Below are 27745 nucleotides of genomic sequence, written 5' to 3'. Positions count from 1 at the left end.
GGAAACATTGTTGTGCTGTTGTTGAATGCAGGCGACACCAACTAATGCATATATTTTGTACTTCTCTGTAATTTTAGTACTTATACTGCCCCAAACTCAATCCTATTATCATGATAATTATACCTCACATATGAGTGATGAATGAGGATGCTGGAGCTAATTTGTTCCCCTTTTTTATGAACATTTCTTTCCATATTTTAACTTTTGGAGTAAACAAAATACACAAGCCTTGTTCTACAGCCACCTTTGATCACATATTCTTTTTGATACACTGCAACTATAAGTCACTGATTAAAGAACTGTTATTCTAAGGATGACCGTAGTTCTTTGTTCTTTTTGTCGACTAATTTGAGCTCTTATTTCCATTTTTCTTGTACCAAGGATGGTGAATGCTTTTGACTCCTGGTATCAGATGCTTTATGTAATCATGGTTGATTTTTAATTGTTTTGTAAATAGGTCTGGTCAGTCTAGATTTCACATTATCAGACCAGCCCAACTTTGGGACATGGAACATTAGAGTTGATGCCTTTGTAAGTATTTGACTTTTTTGACAGGTTTACTATGATTTAAGTTGGCTTTAATTGTACATTTTTTTTTCAGTTTGGGATTGGATTATAAGAGTGCTTGACTTTCATGATTGTCAGCAGTTATCCTCTAATTTCTAACCATTTCCTCTTGAAAGTCGTCTTTGTGTATTTTTCATTATAGTTTCAGAGTTAATAATTACAGTGTATCAAAGTTTTCCCTCTTTGAAAGTGTGGTTTTGCATGTCACTCGTGATGTGGATGCTTTTATGCACACATGCATGCATCCATTTTTCCAGTTATTCTGTACCACTACTTATCATCTTTAAGATAGTTAAAGAACATATCTGGGCATGAATACATTCTTAATAAGTTTGAAACATTATATCATAAAAGCATTCTTTGCATAGGCAATGTTTTTTTTTCTTTCAGGGCCACACCTATCGACAGCCTTTTCAAGTGGAAGATTTCTGTAAGTTTTGTGATGGATAAAAGCATGTTCAGCTTTGTCATGCAGCATTGATGTTTGCTGGTATTTCATTTGCAACATACATGCAGAATATACATCATTCTCTGTTTATGTAGTATATAAAGGTTAGGGGATTGGTGTTTTTGTTTGTTTGTTTGTTTGCTTGGTTTTTTTTGTTTTTTCTATTATTTCTATTGCGCAGAGAGTGTGATCTATCTTGGTTGTGATGCTGCGCGTTAATAGTTCACATTATTATTATTATTGGTCTGAATTGGACAGGGGTGAACCCTTTGATTTAACCATCCTTAAACTCAAGCATCCTCTTTTGGGATGAAATCATATTAAGTAAAACAAACCAAGTTATGAGGTTACTACTTATCAGGTAAGGTACCAGCAGTGCTTTCACTTCCTGGGGCAATTAAGTGGTACCATATGCTTTAACAACATAGAAACTGTAGTATATGTGTATTAGAGTATTTTAATTTTTTGATGTTAGTCCAGCAATTCTGTTCTGAGTAAAAGGACAAATATTATTTAAGAGTTGTATGATTAGTGAAAAGTTCTTGTTATTTTTAGGGGAACCCAGGTTTGATATCAATGTGACAGTACCTCCTTACATGGTAGAGATGCCCGGAATTGTGATTCAAGGTGTCGTGCTCGTAAAGTAAGCTATATCTATTGATCTTATTAATCCTGTGGCTGCATGACCTAATTGTCAAGACCCTTATATGCTGATTATTTTGACTGCAGACATTTCACGATGAAAAAAAAATTGGTGCATTTTGCTTGAGCTTACTCAAACATTCTTTCTAAATGAAAGTCTTGAAATCCTGAGATAACAAAGCAATCTTTAGGTTTTTTTTCTTGTGAGATTATAAGGTATTTCAGGTGTAAATGGCTTGTATTATATTTCTGGACTTAAAAATCCTAGTATCTTGAATGGCAGTACATAAAGCCAGAATAACAAAATGTGAACTGAATAAAACATTTTAGGTTGTAGCTTGTCATCAGCAGTTGGAAATAAAAGGTGCAGTGAACTGATTTGTGTGTATGCGTGTGATTTCATTATATAAGAATGTAGCTGTCTCTCTTTGACAGTCATACAAGTGGCCGTCCTTGCAAAGGTAATGGTACCATAACTGCATATTTTCGACCACGTGAAGCAGTGTGGAATGCTACAAGAGGATGGGAACGACCATACTTGTTAAAGCTTCCTGGATTTGTTTCGCAAGACAATGAGCCAATACCCTACAAACCACTGTCTGAAATTCCTGTCATGGATTACTACATGTATCTTCGAAATGACACCTGGTTCATCGAATATGTAAGTTTGTGTTGACTTTTTGCATTTTGTTTATCAGATTTTCATCCATTTAAATGCACATGCATCTGAGCATAATTATTCTAGTAATGAATATTGTAATCATGTTGCTAATTGATAGATGTCATTCATTAAAGCAAATCTGTGTAAATTGAAGGCAGCATATAATGTAACAAGAGCTAGGAGAAGGTAGGCATAAAGACCATGTCTTCATAATAAATAAATACATGTTAAGGTTGAAAGAATATCAAAATGCATGTCATGAAAATTGTTGTTGGAGAAATCATGAGAAACACCCTTCCTTGTTCCCTGTACAACTTTATTAGAGTGCCTGATTTATTACTTTATGCTAAATTTGCATCAGAGGATTTGTGTGTATATGTGTGTGAGCAGTGCAAAATAAGTGAACCTTAGTAGCATTAGAAACCATTTCTCAAATCAGTGTGAGGTTTGTTTTTCAAGTAATATCAATACCTAAGTGCATAAAAATTTGATGAAAACTTGAAAATCATTGCATAAGATAGCATAAATACCTGAATGTTTATGTGCAGTATGACGGTCGCATAGACTTTCAGTATACTCGTGAGAAACTCGACGCTCTTGCCCGGTTGTCAGGCGAATATGGATCGCTGGTGGACAGTAGTGTATACTTCTGGGTGAACGTTACTGATTGGTACTCTGACATGAATCGTACAGGATGGGCAGGTACAATCTTGGTGGACTCCAAAGTGAAGTTAAAGTGGGTTGGTGAGCCTGTAAGGACTTTCAAACCAAAATCAGTATTGAAAGTTCAGGTGAGCAATAACATACTTTGAAATGTTTATATTTATAGGCATCTTCACCTGAATATTTGATGCTAGTAGAGAGAGATTTTGTTTTTATGGTAGAAGTCTTTTGGGATTGATAACCGGAACTTAGCGGATTTTTCAGGGGTCACAATGCTGTAGTATTGCGGTGGTCTTGAGTTGATGGTGCTTTGTTTCTGAATGTTCTTCTTTTCTTGTGTTTTAGCTAAAATCTTTGCCCATACAGATTCCCACACACTTGCATGTTCCTATTTGCATATTTTTGTTGCTATTTTTTGATAAGTGTGAAACAGATCTTTATGTATCAAGTTCTGTTATCTTTTAGTGAAAACAATGACATGTTTCATGCATGTTTTACTCACTTCTCCACAGATTGCGGTAATGAATGCTGATGGAACACCAGTACCTGACAATCAAGCTGGCCTGGTTACCCTTACTGAGTCTATTTACACCACAGGCAGTGCTGGTGGGGGCGTGTCCATGCCTCAGAGTAAAAATCCACTTAAAGGCATAGCAGAGTTTGAAACCTATCTTGATGGCAATGCACAGACTTTAATTCTAAGGGTAGATATCTTTAGTTTGATTCTTATTGTTTTGCTTACTTTGAAGGTTTAGTGTTTATCACATAAAAACCAAAAATTCCTTTTAGCTTTATGTATGATCTTCAATATTACTACAAATAATAAAATTGCTAGATTCTGTTTTACTCAAGTTATGTCTCATTTTTATGAGCTTCAAGCATTGCAAGCTTTGTAGCAGTTATAACTTTTACCTTTTGGACAGGCTCAGGTATTAGAACAAATGCAAATTAGGCTTTACGTTTTGAACTATTTTGAATGGTGCATTTCTCTGTTGTTTTGGAGATATTACAACATTCCCCATGAGTGGCATGTTTTAGTCTATAATGCACATTCTTAGAAGATTGATGTTTCAACATTCTCCCAAACTAGTATTCACTACTGTTGTGTGCTATGCAGGCTACATACAACAACGACCAAACCTCACTGATAGAGCTGCGTGCCTCACGATACTTCTCACCTTCCGGCAGCTACATAACAATCACTACTTCAACAGATCATCCAAAAGTAAGCATTTTGGTGTACTGTTATTTGAATAGTCTGAATTTGATAGTCCCACATTTTCAGTCTCCGCTGATAGAACTTTTTCTCTTCATAGAGTTGTCACCCAAAACATGAATTCCTTTTTTTATCCGTTATCACCTCAGGTTTTGCCAGAAATGTGTCACTTCTAGTGTTGTTATTGAAGGGTTGTACAGTATGATCTAGGATTTCTCATCATTGTTGAAACGAGGCCTCACTGTTGGGACCACATGGTTTATTAGCACTTTGTTGTGTGGAATTAAAGCTGTATAGTGTCGATGAACAGTAAAAAGGAATTAAATCTTCTGAAAACTTAAGAATACAGATTTCAGACTGATAGCAAGTGATCGGAACATAATTAGAGAAGAAATGCTTTCTGTTAAATGTGACAATTCTTAGGCTGTCAAATGTAATTTGTCTTAGGCTTTTGACCAGAAAAAAAGTTACACAAGATGGGCAAATTACTTCAGAATTTATTTTTGAAATTTTTCAGTAAGCATCATTATCACTATCTTTCCTCCAAAATTGTGGTCCACGATTTATATTGCAAAATGACCATATATTCATGTGTAGCATGCTTTGTTGGTACTAGCTCTATTTATAGTTATATCTGCGATTACAGATCTGTTTTCTGTTTCATATTTTAGGTGAATGAATATATGATCGTGCACGTGAGAACCAGCCACTTTATTCCTAGAATATTTTATCAAGTAAGTCTTCAAAAAATCCTTCGGCTCTGTAATTTTATTCATAGAAATTAAGTGTATGTTTGTTTCTAATTCACTACACTGGTATAAAGAATATTGTGACATGTAGTGCATAATTTATATCACATTCAACTTCTTTAAACAACATTCAATGCTGTTTAGTAATACTATTAAAGACAACAAAAACCAAAAAACCCCATGTTTATTTGTGGTGACCATGGTCTGCAGATTAACATTTCTGATCATTCTTTGGCATGTAAATGTGCCTAGCAATTGAGCAGTTATATATAGACCATTAATTTTATGTCTGCAAAATAAATCATTCGAGTTTATCACAGGTTCTAGCACAAGGAAACATTGTAATTGGGGATGAGCTAGAAATGACATCCAAACAGAAGACATTTGCTGTAGCCTTGTCTCGTGAAATGGTACCCATGGCTCGCATCATTGTATACTATCTGCGTCAACCAGAAGAAATAGTGTCTGATGTCTTGAATTTCTTTGTCAATGGAACAAGACAAAACCAGGTACAGTTAAATAAGCTTCCCTTATTCTAAGTGTCCTTTGCTCTGACTAACCAATGTCCTTTTCATTGATTCTGTTTACTACCTTTTAATCATTAGCATTTTTTTTTCACTAACTTTCACAGGTCACATGACCATAAGGGATTAATTGTTAGTGAGAAAGTGACTTTATGTAATATACAAATGAACATATAAAGTCACTGCCAAACCTGCAAAATAAAATAAATATACTCTTTTAAGTCTTTATTGCAGCAGAATTGCACTTATAATTTCTAGGGAAATATGTTTTACTGATTTTTCTTAACTGTGTTTTAGTTTTGAAAATTTGAGGAAAAAATTTGGTCCAGTCTTTTCTTTTTAACCAGTATTCATCTTCTGAAATACATTGCTTTAGTTCAAAAGGTTTCTTTTATGTAAAGGTAACCTTGGGAATCAACCGTGGAAAAGATTTCACTCGTGATACAGTGGAATTCAATGCAGAGGCTGATCCTGGGTCCTATGTTGCTTTCAGCGGCATGCTTCTTGATCTGTACAACAGAGGGTTAAATGATGGAATCACAGAGAACAAGGTAAACTTGGCAACTTGGTTTAAAGTTTGTGAAACAATTGACAAATGTATACTTTCAAATAAACACCACATTTGTTACTTGTAACATATTTATTTTTGCATCATTGCTTTTTTCATTTCATTTTGTGAAGTAAAACAGAATTAATGACGTAATTCATATTTCAGTTGATTGACGAGCTTGCCACTTACGATGAACCAGCAAATGGCACACTTCGTCATCTCTGGCGAATCAGTGACACAGAATATGAGTACAAATTCTTTCATGGCTCGGACTATGGCGTTGATGCCAATACCAGTTTCTTGGTAAGGTGCTTTTCCTTGTTTCTTATTTAAAGGAGTTGTTTTTAGGGTAGGACCTAGCTAATACTGCGTTCATTGATGTCACACCACAAAGTTTGATATGCACATTCGTTCCATGAAAAAAAAAAATTGTTTTGTTTGAGGAGCTTTTCCACCCAAAGTGACAATAATGTTTTTAGACAATAAAATGCCCAGCAGAAGATTAATAAATGCTATAATTATGATTCACTCCTCACATCACCATGGTACATTATTACACTGTTTAACACCACAGTAGCATTACAATATTCCTCACAACTCCACTGTACAGTTCATCTCAAACACAAAATTTAAGTGGTTTTCATACCAATTCTTTAAAGAATATTATTTTAACAAAATGTCTGTTTATCCTTCAATTGTGACCCTCGTCTGTTTGTGGCAGAGACTGGTCCCTTCCCACTACCTCTATTTCTCAAAAGATAGAATAGGAATAACTGATCTCATGCTAGTTCCTATGTCGGTGCTCGGCCATTAACACTCCCCATACTGGTCGACTCGACTGCCCCAGGGTGGCGACCCACAAATTTGATGTATGACCTACATCTGCGGTGGTGCATCTCTACCATCTCCAGCTATAGCATGCACAATGTTAACTTCTCAAGCTGATCTGTCAGCAACTGCCCCCAAGGTTGCAGTCTAGAAGCTCACATGGTGTGTCTCCATGGCCACCAACAGCAACACAGTGGTAAACCCTTGCATAGCGCCTGCTAGCCTGTTGCTGGGGTCTCAATCACACTATCTGTCCAGTGGCTCTGCGCAGGTTTCTCAGCTCTCTGGCATATTATGTGTTATGCCCCGCTTTGCCCTCACTCAGCATACTACTACCAGCCAGCCTCTAGATCAGGGGTCTCAAACTCATATTAGCATGTGGGCCGCAGTGGAAAGTAACAGCCAGTCAGCGGGCCGCACCACGAAAAGAAAATGTTTTTTCATTAAATTTTACAAAAAATTAATTTTCCACCGCGGGAGTTAATCACCAAGCACAACATACATATACACGCGGACGTGGCCAAGGGCCGCACAAAAATGTTTCGCGGGCCGCATGCGGCCCACGGGCCGCGTGTTTGAGACCCCTGCTCTAGATGCTTGCTCAGTGATAAAACAAAACCCACCCCAGGCTGTACTTGCCAGCCTTAAACGCCCACCCCAGCCAAGCTTGACAATTTAAACTAACATTCTACACATTTTGTCCTATGTCATTCTTCAGAAAATATTATTTTCTTTTTAGACTTCTGGCCTTATTGTTCTGACTGATGCAGAACTGACACGCCAAAGAAGTGAGTATTCAAACCTAGAATTAAACTTAAAAGAGGAAAAAAAATTAACTTGGCTGAGATATTAAATTTTCCAAAGAAAATGTCCATACACATGAGCATTTTTAACATCTTGAGAGAGTGTGTATGTATGTTTGTCATGTTTACATTGATTATCAATTTAAGAGAAAGTTTATAAATAATTTTCTAAAAGATGCTGAGGTCTGCAGAAAGGACCTGGATCAATATCCTTGCTTCACAGGGGATGGTCAGTGCTATTCATCAACTCAGCGCTGCAACAAGGTCTTTGACTGTAACGATGGTGCTGATGAATTCGGGTGTAAGTAGCAAGAAAAATGAAAGCTATGAAGATTTTTATTGGTGGCAATAATTTTCATTTTCTCCCTCTCCTTAACATTTGCTTTGCAGACTTCTACACAATAATTGTATTGTAAAAAAAACTTAAAAATGCATTGAGGTTTAACAGCTAATAGTGTCTTTTGTTACTTATTGTATGTTTACATTATGTGATTAGGTAATATGGATAGCAATGGAATAAAGCATATGTCAGCAATGGATCGTGTCAGTAGAGTGATGCGTTTCTATGACAACAGCTCTTGGGCCTGGCAAGAAATATTTACAAAGTAAGTTGGTTAAATATTAATGGTGAAAATGATGTATAGCTGTGATACATGTGCATGAGTACTTTAGGCTCTTGTCCTTTGATGAGTGCATAGATTTGCTTTGTCTTAATTTGCTTTTGGTCAATGACCAATTACTGATATAGATTGATTCTGATTATAGTTTTGTGATAGTTTATGTAAGGATCATTGCAGCCTCGTTAGCTTTGGGTAATATTTGTGCAGGCCAGATGGACGGGTCGATTTCAGGGTGCCAGTTCCCAAATATCCCCTCTCTTGGGTTATCAATGGTTTGTCAGTCAGTCGAGACCTTGGCTTAGGCATTATGACAAGGCCTGTTCGTGTGAGTAAAAGTTTACATTTTTGCTTTTGTTTGCAAAAACAGTCAAAGTGAATTGTAAACAAGTTATTCTAGAGACTGTTTGAAGATTTTTATGGTGATTCCTTAGCTGTGAATGTTTCCTATTTATCTTATTCTTGTTATCTTTTCTTATTTAAACAATTTTGAAGGCAGATGATATGACATTTAAAAGAAAAGTGCACAGGAACAAAAAAAAAAACCCACATTTTTTTAACCATTACTTTTAACTTCTGCATTCCAGAGATTGATTTTAAACAATTAATAGACCAGCTTGTATGAACATTTTTTTGTGACTGCAGTATGATGCTGCTCGCTATATGTACATCCAAGTGGAACATCCAAAGATCATAGTTCGTGGTGAGCAAATAGGAGTTCGTGTTACTGTCTTCAATTATTGGTATGATGATGACTATCTTGAGGTAAGTACTATTATAATGGTCGTGTTTGTTGTTCACATCATCTCTCCTTGCTGCTAAATGTTTCTGAACTTCTTATGTAAAAAATTATAAGCAACCAGAGGCTAGTAGTCAATATTTGAATATTCAGAGGAAGGGGTTTAATAGATGTGTACTGTCTGGTTCCATCTGCACAACACCTGATTACAGTCTAGATGGTCAGTTGATGCCAAGCAGTCAGCAATACTGCATACATTTTTTATTATGTTAAGTGGTTGTCAACCGTCCACTTAATTCCTGGCAGGATCTTGTGTACTTGGCAAGATGAAAGCTTGCTACAAGCTGGAAAGATCTTAAGTAAGATTAAAAAAAAAGTTGCACATAATGGGGCAGATGTTTTCCATAGGGGCACATAACTCATTTTAAAAATAGACCACAATATTTACAAAAAGAAGTAGGTTTATATCTTTTGTACATGTCCAGAAATACCTTCATTACCATCATTATTTCTGAAGCCAACTTCTTTTTGACTTTTCAAGGTACTTGTGACCATGCATGGAAGTGAAGACCATGAATTTGTGCTGGTAGAAGAGAGAGGTTGGGTCTTCTCTTACAAACCTAACACACACAAAGGAGATCATCAAACCATTGTCTTTGTAAGCAAAATTTGTTACCATATTTGCCACAGCTCAAATCAGTTTTTGTTTAGTTTGGAAAACATGATCTCCCTCACCTAACTGGTTGAAGGGGTCAGAGCTCTGTGGTATTTTTGTCTTATCTGATGTCTTCCTTGTGTTGGACTTGTGATTGTGTATGTTTTTGATGTGCCTGCGATTGTGCATTTGGAATGTGGTGCCTCCTCCATTTTGATGGCTTTGGTTCCTTTTTTTCATGCCGAATTCATGATTGGCGCAGTTCTGTGGGCTTCATGTCCACTTGACTTGATCTTTGTTGATCAGTGAACTTTTGCATGTGCATCATCCCAGTGCAGCTGATACTTCTGCATTTGCTATGAAGTGTATTCCGGCTTGTATGGTATGTTTGATATTTGGGCTGTGCTGTGTGTGTACACTCCCCTTCGTCTGCTATAAATACCTACATCATTTTGTTTTGCCACCACCTTATTTTGATGTCACACCACCTGTCATTTGTGAAGCAGAAAATGTAGCTCTAGGCTTTTTGTCTCTGTACTTATCACTCCAACTCAAAACCTGTCGATGACAAGATTTAAACTTAGGTTAGCAAAATTTGATAGAAACAGAACACGCTGATAATATGTTCACATTGCTGATATCACCATTGCAAATCCAGTAGCCTTACAGAGCATTGATCTATATGAGTGCCTAAATAATTTTTATCACTGTCTTATAGCTGGAGCCTGGTGAATCAAAGGACATATACATGCCCATTGTGCCATCAAAGGAAGTAGTTAATGGCTACATTACATTTCGTGTTAGTGCTACTTGCTTCATGGAAAGGGACGAGTATGTTGGAAACATGACCGTCATTGTAAGTAGAATATTTATATATCTTTATCTGTAGCCTGGTGTTTTCTGATGCAAAGGAATATCAGAAGAAATTTTGCAGATTATTGTATTAGGTGTGTAGAGGCATCAAATTTTCCCATTGTAGTATAAATAAATACTGAAGTAAAAATCTTCTCAGTAGAGATAACAAAAATATTTCTATAAAATTGTTAGCATTAAGTTAATATGTCATTGTTTGTCTCAGATGTACACCAGTGTAAAGATAGTGTGCTTTCCTCAACTATATGCCCAGTAATAATTATTTGAATGTTTCAGCCTGATGGTGTTATGAACTACCACCATACACCATACTTGATTGACTTGATTCGATTCGCCTCCATACAAGTACCTGACTTTGACATCCCAGTACCTGAGCAGTTTGTGGTGCCTGAGGTCCGAGATCATCTGTACGTACCTGGTTCTCCTGTTGCACGGCCCAGTCTTTTTGGTGAGTTGGAGGATGTCCTGTGCTTGTCTTCTGTAGATTTTTATTTTCACAGCTTGAAAGCTAGTGTTGCTGCTTGAGATCTCTGAATGACAAGAGTTTTAACTTGCTTTTCAAAATAGAACAAAATGAATGAGACTCAGAGGTTCAGATATTTATGTTATCAAAAGAATGTTTATGAATAGGTGAAAATGGGGGAGTAAGAGCCATGACAAAACAGAAGCATCAAATATTTAGCACTGGAGAAGTTTGCATGTATATGATAACTTCACATAACCATGCCATATACCATTACCTGGGTAGAGACTAAAACCATGAAGGTGGTAACTATCAGGTAAGCACAGAAAAAAAGTGCTGTCAGGTATCATTAAATCATGTTGGATGGGGCATCATCCAAGTATCTAAATATTTCTTAAGATATCCACAGCACCTTTGTTTGGAATTTGGATAAAATGGTTGCATTTTCTCGCAGGCGATGTCGTCACACCAGGTTTCTTTCAAGACTATCTCAATGCTGAAAACATTCTGTGGCGTCCATATGGTGGCGGAGAGATGATCACATTCAACTTTGCCTACAACATACTGACACTTAGGTTCATGAAGGCATCACAACAACTGAGCGATGAGCGTCTTCTGCGAACACTAGCAGAAATGAATATTGGTAAGCATTGGGATCATCCAGATATGTGCATGCACACAACTTCTTCGGAATTAAGTAGATGACATGATGTTAAAGAAAAATAAAATTTTTATTGTAAATAATCTTTGATATTTACCAAACGACCCAACCATAGGAGTTTAAGGGCATCAACTGTTCTTTAACTAAATTAATTCTCTGCCCCTGGGCAGTAGGTAGAAAGCAGTCCTCATAGCTAGAGTGCTGTCTCCCTTAACCCTGTGCTGCCCTTGGTCTACTATTAAAAAAAAAAACCCACATGGGTTCACCAGTCTTTTCATCAATGCTCAAGGCAGAAGCAGGAAAGGCTGACAACTTATAACAACTTATCTGTAACCACTCTCAGGCTTGCGTTGGGTAGCTCCTTGGAAGTCCCAAGTACTGCCATTCAGCATGTATTGAACAACTTAGCTTGTAGGATGCTGCTAGTTTTTCTTGTGTTGATGCAATACGTCTCAGGTTCTAAATACTTGTCACTTGACTATTTCTGCAGCACCTTAAACAAGACTGAGTTGCATGAACAGCGTTAAACAGCATATGTTTGCCACTTAATTCTAGTCTAGAGTTCAGGTTTCTTAATATATATTACTTGCATATTTTACTTTTTTCTGCAGCACTCCAAAGAGTTCTTGGTTACATGAACGGTACTGAAGGAAGTTTCCATATGTTTAGAGATGACCCAAAACCGAGTCTGTGGTAGGTGTTGTTACTGTAGTGTGTGTGATATGGGTGTGATAAAACTGTAATTTTTTGCTACAACTAGCATCAGTCTTAAAGAAGTCTGTCTTCTAAAGTATAATTCTTCTACTTCGTGATAATGATCTGTGAAGGGATACTGTACAATGTACATAATGGGCACACAATATATCGGTACACTCAAATTTGCGAAGGACCAAAAAGTGAATGTAGACAGTAGCATGCAGAGTGGTGAGAATAATCTCCATCATATCTGAGGTGGAATCTCCTCGGTATCTGCTTTATAAAAGCCTGGTGATCTTTCTTAACCACCAGACTTGGTGGCAAGGCTCTGATACCTTTATGAATATTTTTCCTAAACAAAAGCAGAAACCTTAGTCTGATAGCCAGGACTGCTTAAGGAAGTTTCAACCTCTAATTTTTTTGAAATAACTTATTTGTAAGTTTTCTAATATGTAAACCTTAAGCTGACCAGATTTTAGCTTATAAATGAGCAGTCCATTGTAACATTTCAATAAAATAGAATTAAAATGCATGTAATGTACTTTTTTGTTATTGTTGTTCAAAGGTTGACTGCATTTGTGGCCAAAACTTTGCACCAGGGCAGATTTGGTGAGTGGGAACGAGATTTGTTCATTCCTTTAGAATTGATCAACAAGATGGTGGTATACTTGTGTCAAACACAAAACGAGACCACTGGAGCCTGGGAACCAGACATGTCATCCACAAGCTATGACCGCAAGATGGTGAGTATTTAAAGGATTAAGGGGGGGGGGGGTTCAGGTGGGTTTTTTTTTTCAGTGTTAAGGAATTAAAATGCTGCTTGTTAACTAACAACTTATCTGTAACCACTCTCAGGCTTAGCTGTTACAGGTAGGGACACACACACACATCTTCCATATCCTCCTTCATTTTAACCTACCTACTTCAACCTTCAACCTGTCTACCTAACCCCTTCAACCTGCATGCCTCTCCCACATCATCCCCCTTCTTCTCAACCTACCTGCTTTAACTGCCTGCAACCTATCTACTTAATAGGGATGAATCAGTGTAACTGAGCTGTAGCTATGAATATGTTTCTGTGGGTGCACGCTGTATAGGAAGAGTTAACCTCCCTCAACCTCCTGCAACCTATATCTCCTTCAACCTGCCTCCCGCAACCTATCTACCTGTCTCATCAAAAGCCTTTGTCAAAGTCTTTGAGGTGCTGCATCCATCCTGCTCCCTAACCCCCACCAATAACCAGTACAAATCAAGGAACTGACAGACTGTACAGTAAAAGTGTGATAGAGCTTTTGTTGTGGTTCAGTACATTGTAATTTGGAATTAATTGTTGTGCAGGCTTCTTACCAGGCCAGTCAAACTGAGATGATGTTTGACGACCCTATACCCCTAACAGCATATATTTACATAGCCCTCATGACCACAAAGGACGTGTCAGAGGTGAGTGAGCTGTGATCACAAGATTTTGTATGGCATAGAAATGTTTAAAGGCTGGGAATATGCATATAAACATAAATGTGAGTTCCACATGCACACATGGAAGATGAGCAGAAAGCACAGATCACTATTGTACTTGGCTTTTGATGTAACAGGATGCCCTAAGCTGCATAGACTCTGCAAGAGCTAAAGCAGCCAGCTACTTGGCAGACCAGATGGACAACATACCTTCTGAAGAGATCTTTCAGATGGCCATTACAGCTTATGCTCTTTCTCTGTCTCAAGAACAGTCCAGTGAAGCTTTCAATCTTTTGTGGAGAAATGTTCGCAATGAATGTAAGTGTTACATAACTGATAAACAGATATATGTTTGCATTTATTGTTTCCCCCCTTATTTCTGTAATCACTGTGAAAATTATAATTGCATTTGTTTGTTAAGGCAGGATGTTGCATTGATGGTTGCATCCATTTGTTGTGCTTCTTGTTCCTAATCACTGCCAGTGGAGCATAGGGCCTCAGCTAAATCATGAATTTATATTCAAGCTTACATCAGTAAATTTTGTTTTTAACTGCAAAATTTTGAGTGTTCTTAAAAATTATTACATTTTGAGCTTGGCCTAGACTGCAGGTGCTATGGATAGTACTTTAGATAGAACTCATTATGTAGTGAAATAGGTATTTGTTATTGACTGCATATTCATGTGTAGAATATTTCCAAATTGATTTGTACTTTTTTGCTGACATGTTGCAGCGGAAGGTCTGTACTTTGCCAACAAGAAAGTCCCAGAAAATCCATCTGAAATTTTGAACAATGTGCGCTTCCTACATCCTCGCCAAGAGCTAATGAATGATGGCTACGCTGTACAGGCCACTGCTTATGCCCTAATGGCACTTATAAATAACAATGGACCAAAACTGAATCGTGATGCTCTCATGCGATGGCTAAACACCATGAGAAACACAATAGGTGGTTTTGCTTCTACACAGGTAGGTTGTAGAGGACACTCCTTCAGTGTAAGACTCTAGGGTTTTTAAATCCTTTCACTTGTAGATTATAAAGATGCTTCTAAAATTCACCCGGGCTGGTAACAACTTATGTGCTGATCTGTAGGGAAATAATTGGATAGGTGAAACTAGGGGCAAGTTTTGAACAAAGTCTTGAAAACTGAAAATATAAAAGAAAATGGTGTGCACTCCCCAGTAACAGAGGGCTTCATGAACTCATTTGGACTCTGTTATTTTGTGCTGCAGGACACTTTAATAGCAATGGAAGCGTTATACCAGTTTACACAGGTGGATCCAAATCGTAATGTGTTTGACCTCAATGTGCATCTGGAGTCCACCGCCAGCCCATCTTGGGTGCGAGACTATTATCTGACGAAGGATGATTACACCAGGCTTTACGTTGACAGTGTAAGCTTCTTTCTTGCGTTTTTAAATTATTTACTTTATTTGCTACACTTTGTTACAGAACTAATTTGTTTCACGTGACTGAGAATAAGTTATTTCATTTTTTACATTTAAGAATTAACCAATGCAAGTAGTTTGGCATAATTTTGCACGGTATGATAATTGTACGTCTAGTAATCAGAGATAAATGTTATGAAAATTTTATCTCTCAGATCCCTATTGTGTGGGGCATGGTGAAAGTGCTGGCTCAGGGGACTGGGCGTGCCCTTATGCAGGTAAACAGTTATCTTGAATTTTTGTGCTTATTATGGCTGCATTACAGTAATACAATAACCTTTAATTCATATACAGCCAGGTCATTTTGACTCATAGATTTGAACATTGATTTCCACTATAAAAAGCTACAATGACAATCCTAATCCTAACCACTGTATGTGTTATTTTAATAATAATATTTTAATAAGTTCCATTTGTTAATTGTCTGAAATAATTTACTTGTTTTTTTTGGAGTTTTTTTTTAAACATGATGCTTTACAAACTTTTTTATGAACTTTGTGATTTCAGATCTGTTTATTTACTCTTAACCAGATCTGTTTTAGAAAACAAGATTTATGCAAAAATAAATTGTGCTTTAAAACCATCTCTTTAAGAAATATTTTGCATATCTTGAGTACTGCTCTGTCCACTCTTCAATTCTTCATGCATGCACTTTCTTTCATGATGCGTTCTGTTTGCCGACACTCGTTTGTTATCTGTAAACAGGTGACAACCACATTTAATGTGGAGTATCCACACAGGATCAAACTTCCTCAGAGAGTTAACATGGATGATCCAAACTCAGAAACTGCTGTATTCTTTGATCTCATGATTCAAAGGCTAGATTGGCATGGAAGGAACTTCTCCATCATGGAAATGACACCATGTGCACGGTATGTTTAAGTGCGATAGCTTACTTTTCAGGATACTCGCCCCTCCCTTTCCTAAAGAAAAGAAACAAAAAAAAAACTGAATTCTTTAGTTGGATATTCATTGACTGATCTTACTGAAATCTTAACATTGTTATCAGAAAAGTAGTTTATAAAATACATATTTTCCAGAAAAGCATCAGTTGTGTCAGTGGCAAATCAACATATGAAATAAACGCTCATTTCACATAAAATTTTGGTTTCAGCTGGGTGTTTACTGATCTTAGCAAGACTTCCGGTCTGTCAGTACTGGAGATTGATCTTCCAACTGGTTTCATTATCATGAACGATACCCTCCGTGACTATGTCCGATCTGGAGCTGTGCCAACTTTGAAGAGAGCAGAGTTTTATGGCCGGAAACTGGTCTTCTACTTCAGTCACGTGAGTTGTTTTACATCTGCCAAATGTGCATGCAGCAGATCAGTCCCCAGTGAGGCGGAGACAGCTGGCATGACATGGTCCCAACTGGAAAGGGACACCCAGAACTGGATCTGATGGCATAGTGTGGTTGCGGTCCTGTGCTCCACTGGGGGTGAAAAGGAATAAGAAGAAGAAATGTGCATGCAGATGGATCAGTTGCTTTCTTATGAGTCATTAATGTTCCCACATGCAAGCTGATGCATGAATTTTTTATCTTACAAAGTTGTCTGACACTGTATATCTATAAACTTTATGTGTCTGTGTGTAAGCTTTTTTTTTTTAATCTTGTACACAAGATTCATGATTACATTTAAATCCATGTGCACATATTATGAGTTTATGCTTGTAATACTGTTTCAGTTGGATGAAAGTTACACTTGTGTTACTTTCCGTGCTCACCGCTGGTTCCCTGTGGCAAATGCAACAATACAACATAGGATGCGAGTATATGATTACTATGAACCAGGTAAATTTTTAATTCTGTTTATCAAACCATCATGACTTATCTCTAAGCTCTCACCTGATAAATGAATTAGAAGAATGTTTCATCTGTAATTGCCCTTGCAGATTAATAAAGTTGTATTGCTTAAAGAGAGTGATTTCCTAGTTGAAAACTTTGTTACGTAAGTTTGTTTTTTTGTTGCATAATATGTTATGCGCTGCAAAGGAAGCTTGAGGTAGCTCTGATATACTGTATAGATGTTCTGCTGCATTTTCTTCCAGTTGTCATTGTGGGGTTTTTTTTCTTCCAGGGATGCACAATACCACGATGTACACCACATACAATTTGTTCACTCTCAACATTTGTTATGTGTGTGGCTCCTACCAATGTCCATACTGCCCTTACTTCAATGTTGCTACAGCATTGAAAGCCACCTTCACTCTTCTGTGCCTGGCTTTGGGCATAATGTTACAGCGCTACCTTCTTCGGTCATGAGTTTTCAAGGGAAAAAATGTGACTGGATGTTTTGCCAAATGTGAAAGTGAATCTCTTGTTGTATGGTTGGGTTTGCATTGTGTAAAGACTGCAACATTATCTCCCAGGTTCCTTGAAGTATTTTGAATGGCTTCATGCCATTAAGATCATCAGAAAACTTCCATGGCTAAATCTATGTGAGATATTTTGAGTATGAATGTCAGTAATTTAGTGCTGTTGTGAAATCCTCTGTGTGCGTGTGTGTTCACAAGCATAAGTGTGAGACCAATGTCAGCTGGATAATAATGATGACTTAACGGAATGCAGATTTGCTTTGTTTGGGTTTCTTCCTTGAATAGTGCCCATTTACTATAGAACTTTGTTTCATAATAACTTTTCATGTTATTCTTGTCCAAGACAACCAACTTCCTCTCTGAGTTAAAATTTGTCAATGTTAAACACAAAAGAACTTAATCTAAACGATATATTGTGTTTGAATTTTTGTAACAGCAAACATAAAGTGCGCAGTATCTTGCTCAATTAGGGAAAATTAACTTTATATAACTTTAATCAGTGTAATGGTAAAAAGTTCTAAAGGCTTGGAAACATGAGCTAAGACTACTTTCAGAGATATTGGGATTATGCCCAAAAAATTAATTTAAAAATAAATTGTGAAAAGAGAACTGTGAAAGTACCATTACAATTTTAAATGTATAACCATCATGGAACTAGCTACATTTTTCTCTATACATATACCCATTTTCCTCCTTATGATTTACTATATTTTTTAAAATGTAAATATTATTCTGGAATGGACATTTTCCTCATTCATGCATTTGAAACATTCCACTACACAGATGGCTTCATGACTTGTACATAATACACTAAATTGGAAAGAACAAAAATGATTGTGCCTTTACTAAGTCTTGTACCTCTCCCTCCTCCAAGCTGAGGATTGGAGTCTCAATCAACTTTGCATATTTCAGTTTTAAAGTAAAAAGACAAGTTTTGACAAGATTTTGAACCTCATGCAGGTATAACCATGGTGATCTGAGGCCACATAGATTATTAATGTGTATATTTTCTAGAATTTTTTTTTAAAGAGACTCTGCATTCATATCAGTATGTACAGATCATTTGAATAAATGTTATGCAACATTTTAGAAGTATCATATTTTGGTAATTCATTTGCATGTATATATTTCATTTTCAATTGTACCTTTTGATATGAATTAAAAGTATGCTGAATTGTGTATAGTTGAGACTTACTTTTGTGCATTTCGCTGTTTCATCAAGTTTTTGTTAAAAAGCACAATGCATAAAATTAATGTAAAAAATCAGTTTTATTCCAAGTGTTAAGACATTTTAAACTACAAAGTACATGCTCAGCATAGTCCATTTTTGCACATATATATATAAAAGTAACAGATCATGTACAGATTTACAAATGTAACAGTGGTATGACTAAGCAGATGTGGAGATGTCCAATGGATCCTAGTAATCCTTTAAAGTGTAGTTTTATTCAACAATCTTTTTGCAAAATATGGTATTAAAATTTAACCATTTCAACAGTTTTATATGCTTAAAAAAAGTAGCAAAGATATTATATATAAATGAAACCCACATCTGCCAGTGTTAGTATTTTAGTTTCATTCACATTCAATGCATAGATCTTTCGGAAAGTGCTCAAGATAAGAAATCCCCAGTGGCACTTCATGATGTATGTTTTTTATGTTAGTATCCACTAGCAAAGAATATCAACAAATAAGACAAAAAGTCCACTTAAGATGTCTGGTATGATGCATTTAGGAAATATCAGAGGCGTTAAAACCCATCTCTGGAAATATACAAAGGTATTTTAAAAAAAAACCACTTTTGTTCTGTGTACTCTGTGATGCTGGATATGGGGAGTTACTTTTCAGCATCAGAGAACCAGGAGACTAAATTTTTTACTCGTTTGTTTAAAACAAACTTTGAAGCATTTCTTAATAATCTGCCTTTGCTAAAGGGTCTTTTTTTTAGTTACCAAACATAAACAATTTTAACAAAAGAATAGTTTTAACATAAATTTTGATGGATTTCATAATATAGTTGACTCTTAGTATCAGCAAAGAAAGAATGCTTGGCTAGTCGCACCTAATGAAGGAGTATAACCACCTGCACAGAGAACAATGAATTCAAAAGAGCTTGTCTCAGATAGATATTAAAACAACCAGAATAGGCTTATATTTTTTTAAATCATGATAAAAACCGTTTGTGATAAAATATAAATGGATAAATTCTATGGTTTGAATTTACAATTGAAGCGAACTTAATTTGGGGTGATAAGATATAAGACCAAGTGAACTGCTTGGGAAGAGTATGACCAGGAGGAACAAGAAACAGATGCTTCATAACCCAGAACTAACAATTCTTCATTAATACTGTGTTACATCTGTGTGATTTTTATGTTATTTACAATGGGATTAACTGATGCATTTCTTCTTGCCACACTCTGTTAAGCGTATAACCAAGTGACAAATAGCTCGCATGGCAACATCATTTATGAAGGCCCTCACATAAACAGATATTTTGAAACTTGCCAATGCTTCTGTTCCCAAACATGAATAAACATTTTTTTACAGTGTAACAGTCTTCCACATCCATTATTTCCACATTACATTTGATCATCAGTCTAAATTCACTGAGGTCTTGCAAACAGAGCATTTGGCGATGGCAAATGCTTCTATCAAAAACAAATTCAACAAATGCAAAACAAAGAACCAGCAAAAGCTTTCAATATATCCACATTTTTTTCTTGATATCAGTTACAGACATGGTGATAAACTGGAATTGGAGTAAAAAGATTAAAATCTCAGGAATGAAGCAAGAATCGCTTTACAACAAATCCCAAAATAAGGCAAAACAGAGTGACCGTAGCCTTGATTGCTGCAGCAACATTAAAATAGGGACAGTAGGGACATTGATAGGATCCACAGCTGTAGCAGATGTTTTGTTGAAACAGGTTGAATAAGGTGTACACAGTTGTGTTGTGCATTCCTGCAGAACAAATAATGATCTTGTGGTTAGCAAGCAGCAGCAAACAGTTTCCCTATAAAAATGTCCAGATTAATGGAGTAAATGTACCAATTTTCCAACATTTTAAGTAAAAGCCTTTTTCTTTTTAGAAAAATTTAAAACTCATAAAGGGACAAGGATTAAGTAGAACTTTATTCAACTTGGGGAAATGGTCATTATGATGAGATAAATTACTGTTGGTCTTAGTTTCCATTCAGTAACAATTTGCAGAACATACCAGGTTCATAATAGTCATAGACCCTCATGCGGTACTGTATAGTAACGTTGGCTGTTGGATACCAACGATCAGCTCTGAAGTGTACACATGTTTTGCTGGTATCCAACTGTCACAAAAACAGAAAAGATAAATTATCACAACAACAGACCTTCTCACAAAAAAATCTTGAGGTTTTATTGCTAAAACTTAACATAGGATGTTTGCTAGTTATTTATTCACAAAGACTGAAAAAAATGAAAGACAGTAAAACATTAAGATTTTCACAAACATTTTGTAGGCAAGTAAGTTTTGTTTAAACTCACATAGGTAAAGTAGAAAACAACTTTGCGTCCATAAAACTCTGCTCTCTTTAGATTGGGCACCACCCGTGATCGTACATAGTCTCTCAATGTGTCATTCATAACAATAAAGCCAGTAGGAAGATCAATTTCCAGTACGGAAAGTCCTGTTGTCAAACCACGATCTGTATACACCCATCTGTGACAGAATCAATCACATGTACAGCAATGGTTAAAATCACGAGCTTATTGAATTAACCAGGGCTTCTGCTTACGCCAAAAAATGTCGTACAGTACGCATTAAAAGTTCGGAGGACCCCTTCAATTTTCGTCAATGGGGTCCCCTTCAAATGTGGGCGAAGAACAGGGACCCCTTAAAAATCTGAAGAAGGGGTCCCTGGGACCCCAAAGAATTTAGCCTTAGCAGAAGCCCTGCATTAACTAATGAAATGACTACTGAATTGTAACAAATGTAACTTTTACTTCTTAAAAATAGTATTTATTTTTTATGTTGTCTGTTTTATATATGTAAACTTGACATTGTAAATTAAATATATGCCAACCTCTTGGCTAAAAAGTCAGTATTCAAACCCAAGAAATGAGACAGAAACAAAATCTATCAAAGTTATTGTATGGTTACTGATAAAAATCAGATGAGTCAATAGGTGTTTTATGGTTAAAAAAAAAAGCCTAAGGAAACTTACCTTGTGCATGGCCACATTTCCATAACAGAAAAGTTGCGCCCATGCCATTGTAGGTCATCAATATCCAGATCAAAGAACTTTATCCTTTCAGCATTCTCACTGTTGTCAGCCATGTTCACTTTCTGTGGCTTTTTGATCAACCAGTCATACTCCACATTGACAGTTGTTGTTAGCTAGACACAGAGTAAAAACTATTAAACTCCTCTCTAAAATTTTCTGTTAAATATGTTGAATGTTGTCTGCTCACCCATAACAATTGTGGGCTTAGAGAAAAGACATTATTGGCATGACATACAAATACATCTGCTTGCAAATGGCTGAAAGTTCATGGAACTATTTTTAAAAGGCTGTGTTTACTAAAGTAGAGGAAACACTGTGTATGAAAGGTTAAGAAGGAAAGAGCTTCATCTCATCAGGAGAGAGGGATGGAAAAGAGCAGGAAATCAAAAACAAAACTGGCTGTTACCAATTGGCAGTGTGAATTGGGTTCAAGCCTTTGTGTGAATTGGGTTCTAGCTTTTGTGTGTTTACAGCGTAACTGCAATTTTTGCATGTGGAATATTCTCACCAAGGACACTGAAGGAATAACTTTTTATATGTTATCATTAAAGTTAATTTATATTGCACTTTACACCACCATCAAAGGCAGGCTCAAAGTGCTTTTAAAATAATAATAATAATAATCATAAATAAAATAAATAAAGTAAAACACACAGAAATTAATGATGAACATTGATCTAAAAAACAATAAGACAATTGTATGTCCACGTAATGTGGCCACTCATGTTAAATAATGCCATCAGTACATATTCTGAAGCACAGAGTATCAATATATGTTAATATATCAATATGTGAATGACTACTTGCCTGAAGTAATGCACGCCCTGTGCCTCGTACTGAGGAAGTAATGGCACCCCACACAGTTGGAATCTAAACAATAAACATTATAGAGGTAAACTTATACATCAAATTTGCAAGTCACTGGTTATATCTTATACCAATCATTTGAGAGACAAACCATAATGATGATGGCCATTTTCCCTGAGAATATTACGCACAGCTAACATACATGGCATATGGTTTTGTGTATTTTTGTGTAAACTGGTGAGACCTGAGTGAATAAACTATACCGTTCTGAATTTTTTTAGAACAGCCACTGTGGTTCATTTGGTTTGTAAAGTGACAATTTTTACATTAACACAGTGAGGACAAGGCACCGAGCCATGAAGACTACCTCTATATGTAAAGATTATACATCACTCAATGTCCAACAGACAGAAAGATGTTTCAGTGTCATCATTGTGGGAAAAGCATTCTAGACTTGAATGACCTTTTACTGTAGATGTCGATCTAACTTACACCTTCAGCATAGACATATGAATAGCTGTCAGTGAAACCAACACATTTAAAAATCGTTTAACAACTTATGATGGTACTGACGCAGTCAAAGGAAAGTTTGCTGTAAAGACTTTTTTTGATATCAATGATGGGGTTCCAGCCAGGGTTAGCAGAGGAGGTGATGTTGAAGTCAAGGTTGAAGATGTTGCGGTTGCGGTCTTGTATAGCAAACTCGTAGAGGGCTTCTATGGCCAAAATGGTATCCTAATAGAGAGAGAAAGTATTATTTCTTGAAACATCATAGTCACAAAAGTATGAAAACAGCATATGAGGCTTTAATAATTAAGAGAAGGTGGTATATATACATCTACCAATCTATGTGAGCTTGTGGCCCTGACCTCCTTGAGGAGTAACAAGGACTAAACTAACTATAACTTATGACCTTCATGAATATGACAATAGTACTGCATAAATTGGGAAAATGATATAGATCTGCACCATGAATAAACCCACGCACACACACACCAAGAAACTTGCAGACTGTACTAAATTCCCAAGCAGCCTGCATGACAACCAAGAGATACATTATGTCAGTGCACCTGGGTGAAGTCGACATATCAATTGACCAGTGGGAGAAGGGAATATAAAATGGTTCGGTGAGCAAACAGGGTTCCCTATTCAACAACATGGGGCAGCCACGTAGGCACGAAAGTCTTGGGTTTCATGCAAAAACCTTCGTATTCTTCTACAGCATTTCACTTTGCCTAACACTCCTCTGCTGATGGTTTGGCTGTCTTGAGCAGCTTACAGGTACTACAATTATCATGACGCTATTAAATTTCTTGAAAAGTGCTTTTTTTTTTGGGCGGGGAAGAATTAGGAGTTCAATTTAATGAAAGCTACAAACAGGGTCTTTAGAGCTCAACATGCTTTTGCATTCGGTCTTTAAATCTTATCTAAGTGTTAAATCAGATTTCCACATTGCATCTCTACAGTGTTAATCATGTTGAACTTCCTTAGCTCGAAATGGGGTTAGTGATACTTGCTTTGGTCCAGCAAAACCCTGTTTTGCAAGCAGCTCACAATAATACCTGTGTGGAAGAAAATCCACCAAATGTGTTTCTCATGGTATTTAGCCAGCGCATAAGGGATTTAGTGATGTCGTCAGGGTCCTCCTGCTTGATGTAGGATAGAAGAGCATAGGCTGTCGCTTGTACAGAATAAGCATCGTTCATAAGCTCCTGGCGAGGGAGGAGGTAGCGGATGCCAGTTAAGAATTTGGATGGATTCTCCCAGACTTTCTGTTCAGCGAAGTACAGGGCATCAGCTGAAAAACAGGTAAGAAATTTTGTGAGTCTTGGAGAGAAAATTAAAGTTACTTAGGAACCTGCAGAATATAGCATGGCGACTCCACATCATTTGGTTTCTCTCAAAGTTTTATATATCTATATATTAGGTCATGTGTGTCAGGGATATTACTGATGCTGCTACATTTTGTTAATACACATTTGGCTTCTTTCTGTTTGCAACATTGAAAGTTCTAAATAAAGGTGAATAACAAATATAAAAAAGCAATGCTGTAAGTGTTACAAAGTGAAATAGAATCTGAATGACAATAAACCAGAACTTACAATCATTTCGTATCTGCGCAAAAAGCCTTCGTGTACTTTTAATTCTGCCTGTCTGTCCATGTGACAAAGCATACGATACGATAGCCAGCTGGAACACGTCTTCATCTGCTATGTTGTCAACCTCTGAGGTCAGATAGCCCATGGCCAACTGCTTGGCATTATCTCGACAGTGTGCTGCTTCCTGCATGCAAACGGCAGTCATGCTGACTTAATCACTTTAAAATAATCTCTTGATTTTTTGAAATGAAGATTGAAGATCTATCAGAAGGCAAAATAAACATTTCTTACATGACAGAGATGATGTCAGTCTAAGATACTCTTTCCCAAAATGTGAGCAAGTAAGCAATGTGAGTAAGTAATTGGGAAATCATATCTGGTGTCAAACTCAGCCCAGTCATGTGAAAAACAAACACAAAAAATCTACATCTGACAGATCTTCAAATAATGAAAACAAAACCTTTTCCATTGTTAAATATGGGCTGAGAAATGCAATTTTATTTTAAGTAGTGCCAGTGGCTGATATCATGTTACTCTCAGCTCTTGTTCTTGTTATTTGGTTCCTTTTTGTGCTTTCTCTATTTGATTTTATTCTTCGTTTAGTAAGGTTGTTTATTCTTTTATAGCTCATATCTTGTTTGTTTTCCTGTCCTTCGTATGCTGTCCATGTTTCGTTTTTGTTCACAAGTGCTAAAAGCATGCTCCTTAGGAGTGTGGGTATGTGCTTTACAAATTTTATATTTATAATTATTTATTATCATTATTTCATTTTGTTTTCAGTTCTTTTTTGGGGGCAAGGTTGAATAGTCATAGAACTGAAAGAATTTATATCCTTTTTTTATTATGTTTGGGTGAGGAAATGGCAACAACAACAAAAACAAACAGACTAAAATTTAATAACAGCAATTGAAAGAAAGCAACTGCTGATCTCAGGACTTACCCCTGATACTGCTTCCAGCTTGTACAAAGCAATCAATACATAAGCTGTGAGTGGTATGGGATCTGTCAATTTGCGTCCTTCATGAGCTTGCTTGAAAGAGGACTGCAAAGCAGTAATTTGCAAAGAATGATGCAGATATTGTGTCATATTACACAGCATTGAAAAGAAAAGTGTTTTGAAGAGTTCAATTATTAGTGTATAGAGAGGTATGACAGACTTGTTTGCAAAACCATAAAGCTGAAGCTACACATGCTTGTGAGAAAACATGAAGTAGTTGAATATAATGATTTTCACAACATCTAACATGACTGTTACTACCTCTTTTTTTTACTGCTACAAATTTATAATATGAACCTTCTCTTTAGAGTATGTGAATAAACAGCCTCACCATTTTGTAATCATATGCTGGATGATCATCAGGTATGAAAGCACCTGTGGTCCAGTTTTGGCGAGAGCAGATGTATAATGTTATCTTGTTAAGAAGCTCCACTGGAATGAAAAGCTGCCTCTCCCACTCACCAAACCTTGCCCAGTGCAGTGTTTTGGCAACAAAAGCTGTCAGCCTGCTCATTCAGGAAGCCAGAAAAATGCATGATTATCCTCTTTATAACCACTCAAAGAGAGTTTTTTTTAAAAAACTTAAGTTACATTATATCTAACATATGGAAAGCAATACAATTACCATGGTTTGTTTTATTGGACAAATTACTATTTGTCTTTTTAGTCACATCTGTTATGTACATGTTCAGTCACTGGGGAGTGAGGTATTGCATATAACACTAATTTCACAGCCAATATTGTACAGTGGTGCCTTTCTCCTCTCCCTTGTTTCCTTCCCCTCCCATACAATTTTCAAGTGGTTAGGTAACCATTAAACAGGAGATGAAATGGGAGAAGTATACTGTGTCACATTGGTATTAAACTGGCTAGTGTGGCCTTAGATGGCATTACTGTGAACACTCAGCTACCTTACTTTGCATTCAACAATGAAAATGTTTAAAATATGCTGTAAATTTGTTAATCCAGACAACAAAAAAACAATGAAAATTTCCTTCATCAGCAAAAGTACATTGGGTATATGCAGTGTTTGTAATGGAAGTACCTTACCATAAGCTGGAGACATCATCATCCCTGAACATCTTGAAAGATCCTTCCTCTGGGTTCATGTAACTCATCATTCTCTGAAAAGCTGACAGAAAAAGTGCATGTCAGATCGCTGACTGTTGAAAAATGCTTCATTTCAGGCACATTTTTTTTTTTAAATTTAAAAATAAATGTGGAAAATAAAAGTAGCTTAGAAATAAAATATTTTAAACATGTTCCATAACAAAGACTTTACTTAAGCAAAATTAAGGTAAATATTTTCTCACCTATATTCATTTCATCCAAGGCAATGAACAGTCTTTCATTGGTGAGCTGCTCGCTGGTCTTCATAAATTGTAATGTGAATAAGTTGTAGGCAAAGTTGAATGTGATCATTTCCCCACCACCATATGGTCTCCAGAGAATGTTCTCCGCGTTCAGGTAATCCTCAAAGAAGCCTGGTGTCACCACATCGCCTATGGCACAGTATTTTGAAATTATTTAAAAGATTATATAAAAACATATTGGGGTTTCTTTTTATCTTTTTCACGATACATAGTAATTGCATAATTGCAAACAAATGCAGTCATTGTCTCTAAATCTTTCCAGGTGTACTTTTGAGTTTAGTCATGACAGGGAATCAATAGGTGCTGTATTCTAGCAACAGCTTGGTTACTAAAACAGCCTTTCCTTTATGGACAAAATTACGTATTTTATTTTAAAGAGGAAAGAACACATACCAAAAGTAGACACACAGGCCTTTCCTGATCCAGGTACATAATAATTCCACCGGTTATTTCCAACCATTACAAAGTATTCTGGGACTGGCACTTCAAAGTCCGGAACATATATAGAGGCATAACGTATCAAATCCACCAAGTATGGGGTGTGATAGTAATTCATCACACCATCTGGCTGCAATAAAAATAAGAAGACTTTTTACGTATAGAATGTATAGAGGTTAAAAATACTTCAA

The 27745-nt window shown here is 36.4% G+C and overlaps 2 protein-coding genes across 3 annotated transcripts in view; one reads left to right on the top strand and one right to left on the bottom strand.

Annotated features, from left to right (window-relative positions):
* Window positions 1–18756, top strand: part of LOC112576452 (CD109 antigen-like) — a 23229-nt gene extending 4473 nt beyond the window's left edge. The window contains exons 7-37 of one of the 2 annotated variants that reach the window (XM_025258868.1): window positions 458–531; window positions 958–997; window positions 1571–1658; window positions 2093–2318; window positions 2867–3109; window positions 3494–3685; window positions 4099–4206; window positions 4869–4931; window positions 5267–5455; window positions 5872–6021; window positions 6186–6323; window positions 7588–7636; window positions 7827–7952; window positions 8148–8256; window positions 8479–8596; window positions 8914–9033; window positions 9549–9665; window positions 10381–10518; window positions 10812–10983; window positions 11453–11641; window positions 12271–12352; window positions 12921–13098; window positions 13694–13795; window positions 13948–14128; window positions 14544–14779; window positions 15044–15205; window positions 15415–15477; window positions 15965–16131; window positions 16374–16548; window positions 16948–17053; window positions 17340–18756. In XM_025258868.1, the coding sequence (XP_025114653.1) occupies window positions 458–531; window positions 958–997; window positions 1571–1658; window positions 2093–2318; window positions 2867–3109; window positions 3494–3685; window positions 4099–4206; window positions 4869–4931; window positions 5267–5455; window positions 5872–6021; window positions 6186–6323; window positions 7588–7636; window positions 7827–7952; window positions 8148–8256; window positions 8479–8596; window positions 8914–9033; window positions 9549–9665; window positions 10381–10518; window positions 10812–10983; window positions 11453–11641; window positions 12271–12352; window positions 12921–13098; window positions 13694–13795; window positions 13948–14128; window positions 14544–14779; window positions 15044–15205; window positions 15415–15477; window positions 15965–16131; window positions 16374–16548; window positions 16948–17053; window positions 17340–17524 (4286 nt within the window). In that variant the 3' untranslated portion in view covers window positions 17525–18756. The remainder of the gene's footprint in view (window positions 1–457; window positions 532–957; window positions 998–1570; window positions 1659–2092; window positions 2319–2866; window positions 3110–3493; window positions 3686–4098; window positions 4207–4868; window positions 4932–5266; window positions 5456–5871; window positions 6022–6185; window positions 6324–7587; window positions 7637–7826; window positions 7953–8147; window positions 8257–8478; window positions 8597–8913; window positions 9034–9548; window positions 9666–10380; window positions 10519–10811; window positions 10984–11452; window positions 11642–12270; window positions 12353–12920; window positions 13099–13693; window positions 13796–13947; window positions 14129–14543; window positions 14780–15043; window positions 15206–15414; window positions 15478–15964; window positions 16132–16373; window positions 16549–16947; window positions 17054–17339) is intronic. The other variant, XM_025258866.1, reaches the window with a different exon arrangement.
* Window positions 18603–27745, bottom strand: part of LOC112576451 (CD109 antigen-like) — a 22211-nt gene continuing 13068 nt past the window's right edge. The window contains 13 exon segments of the mRNA XM_025258865.1: window positions 18603–20542; window positions 20799–20904; window positions 21101–21275; window positions 21781–21953; window positions 22648–22710; window positions 23221–23382; window positions 24210–24445; window positions 24750–24930; window positions 25687–25788; window positions 26075–26249; window positions 26794–26875; window positions 27057–27245; window positions 27510–27684. Of these exon segments, the coding sequence (XP_025114650.1) occupies window positions 20358–20542; window positions 20799–20904; window positions 21101–21275; window positions 21781–21953; window positions 22648–22710; window positions 23221–23382; window positions 24210–24445; window positions 24750–24930; window positions 25687–25788; window positions 26075–26249; window positions 26794–26875; window positions 27057–27245; window positions 27510–27684 (2004 nt within the window). The 3' untranslated portion in view covers window positions 18603–20357.

The sequence above is a fragment of the Pomacea canaliculata genome, linkage group LG12 (assembly GCF_003073045.1).
Source record: "Pomacea canaliculata isolate SZHN2017 linkage group LG12, ASM307304v1, whole genome shotgun sequence".
NCBI classification, from domain to species: Eukaryota; Metazoa; Mollusca; class Gastropoda; order Architaenioglossa; family Ampullariidae; genus Pomacea; species Pomacea canaliculata.
Note: the sequence above shows the minus strand (reverse complement) of the source record. Positions and strands in the feature narration are given on the sequence as shown.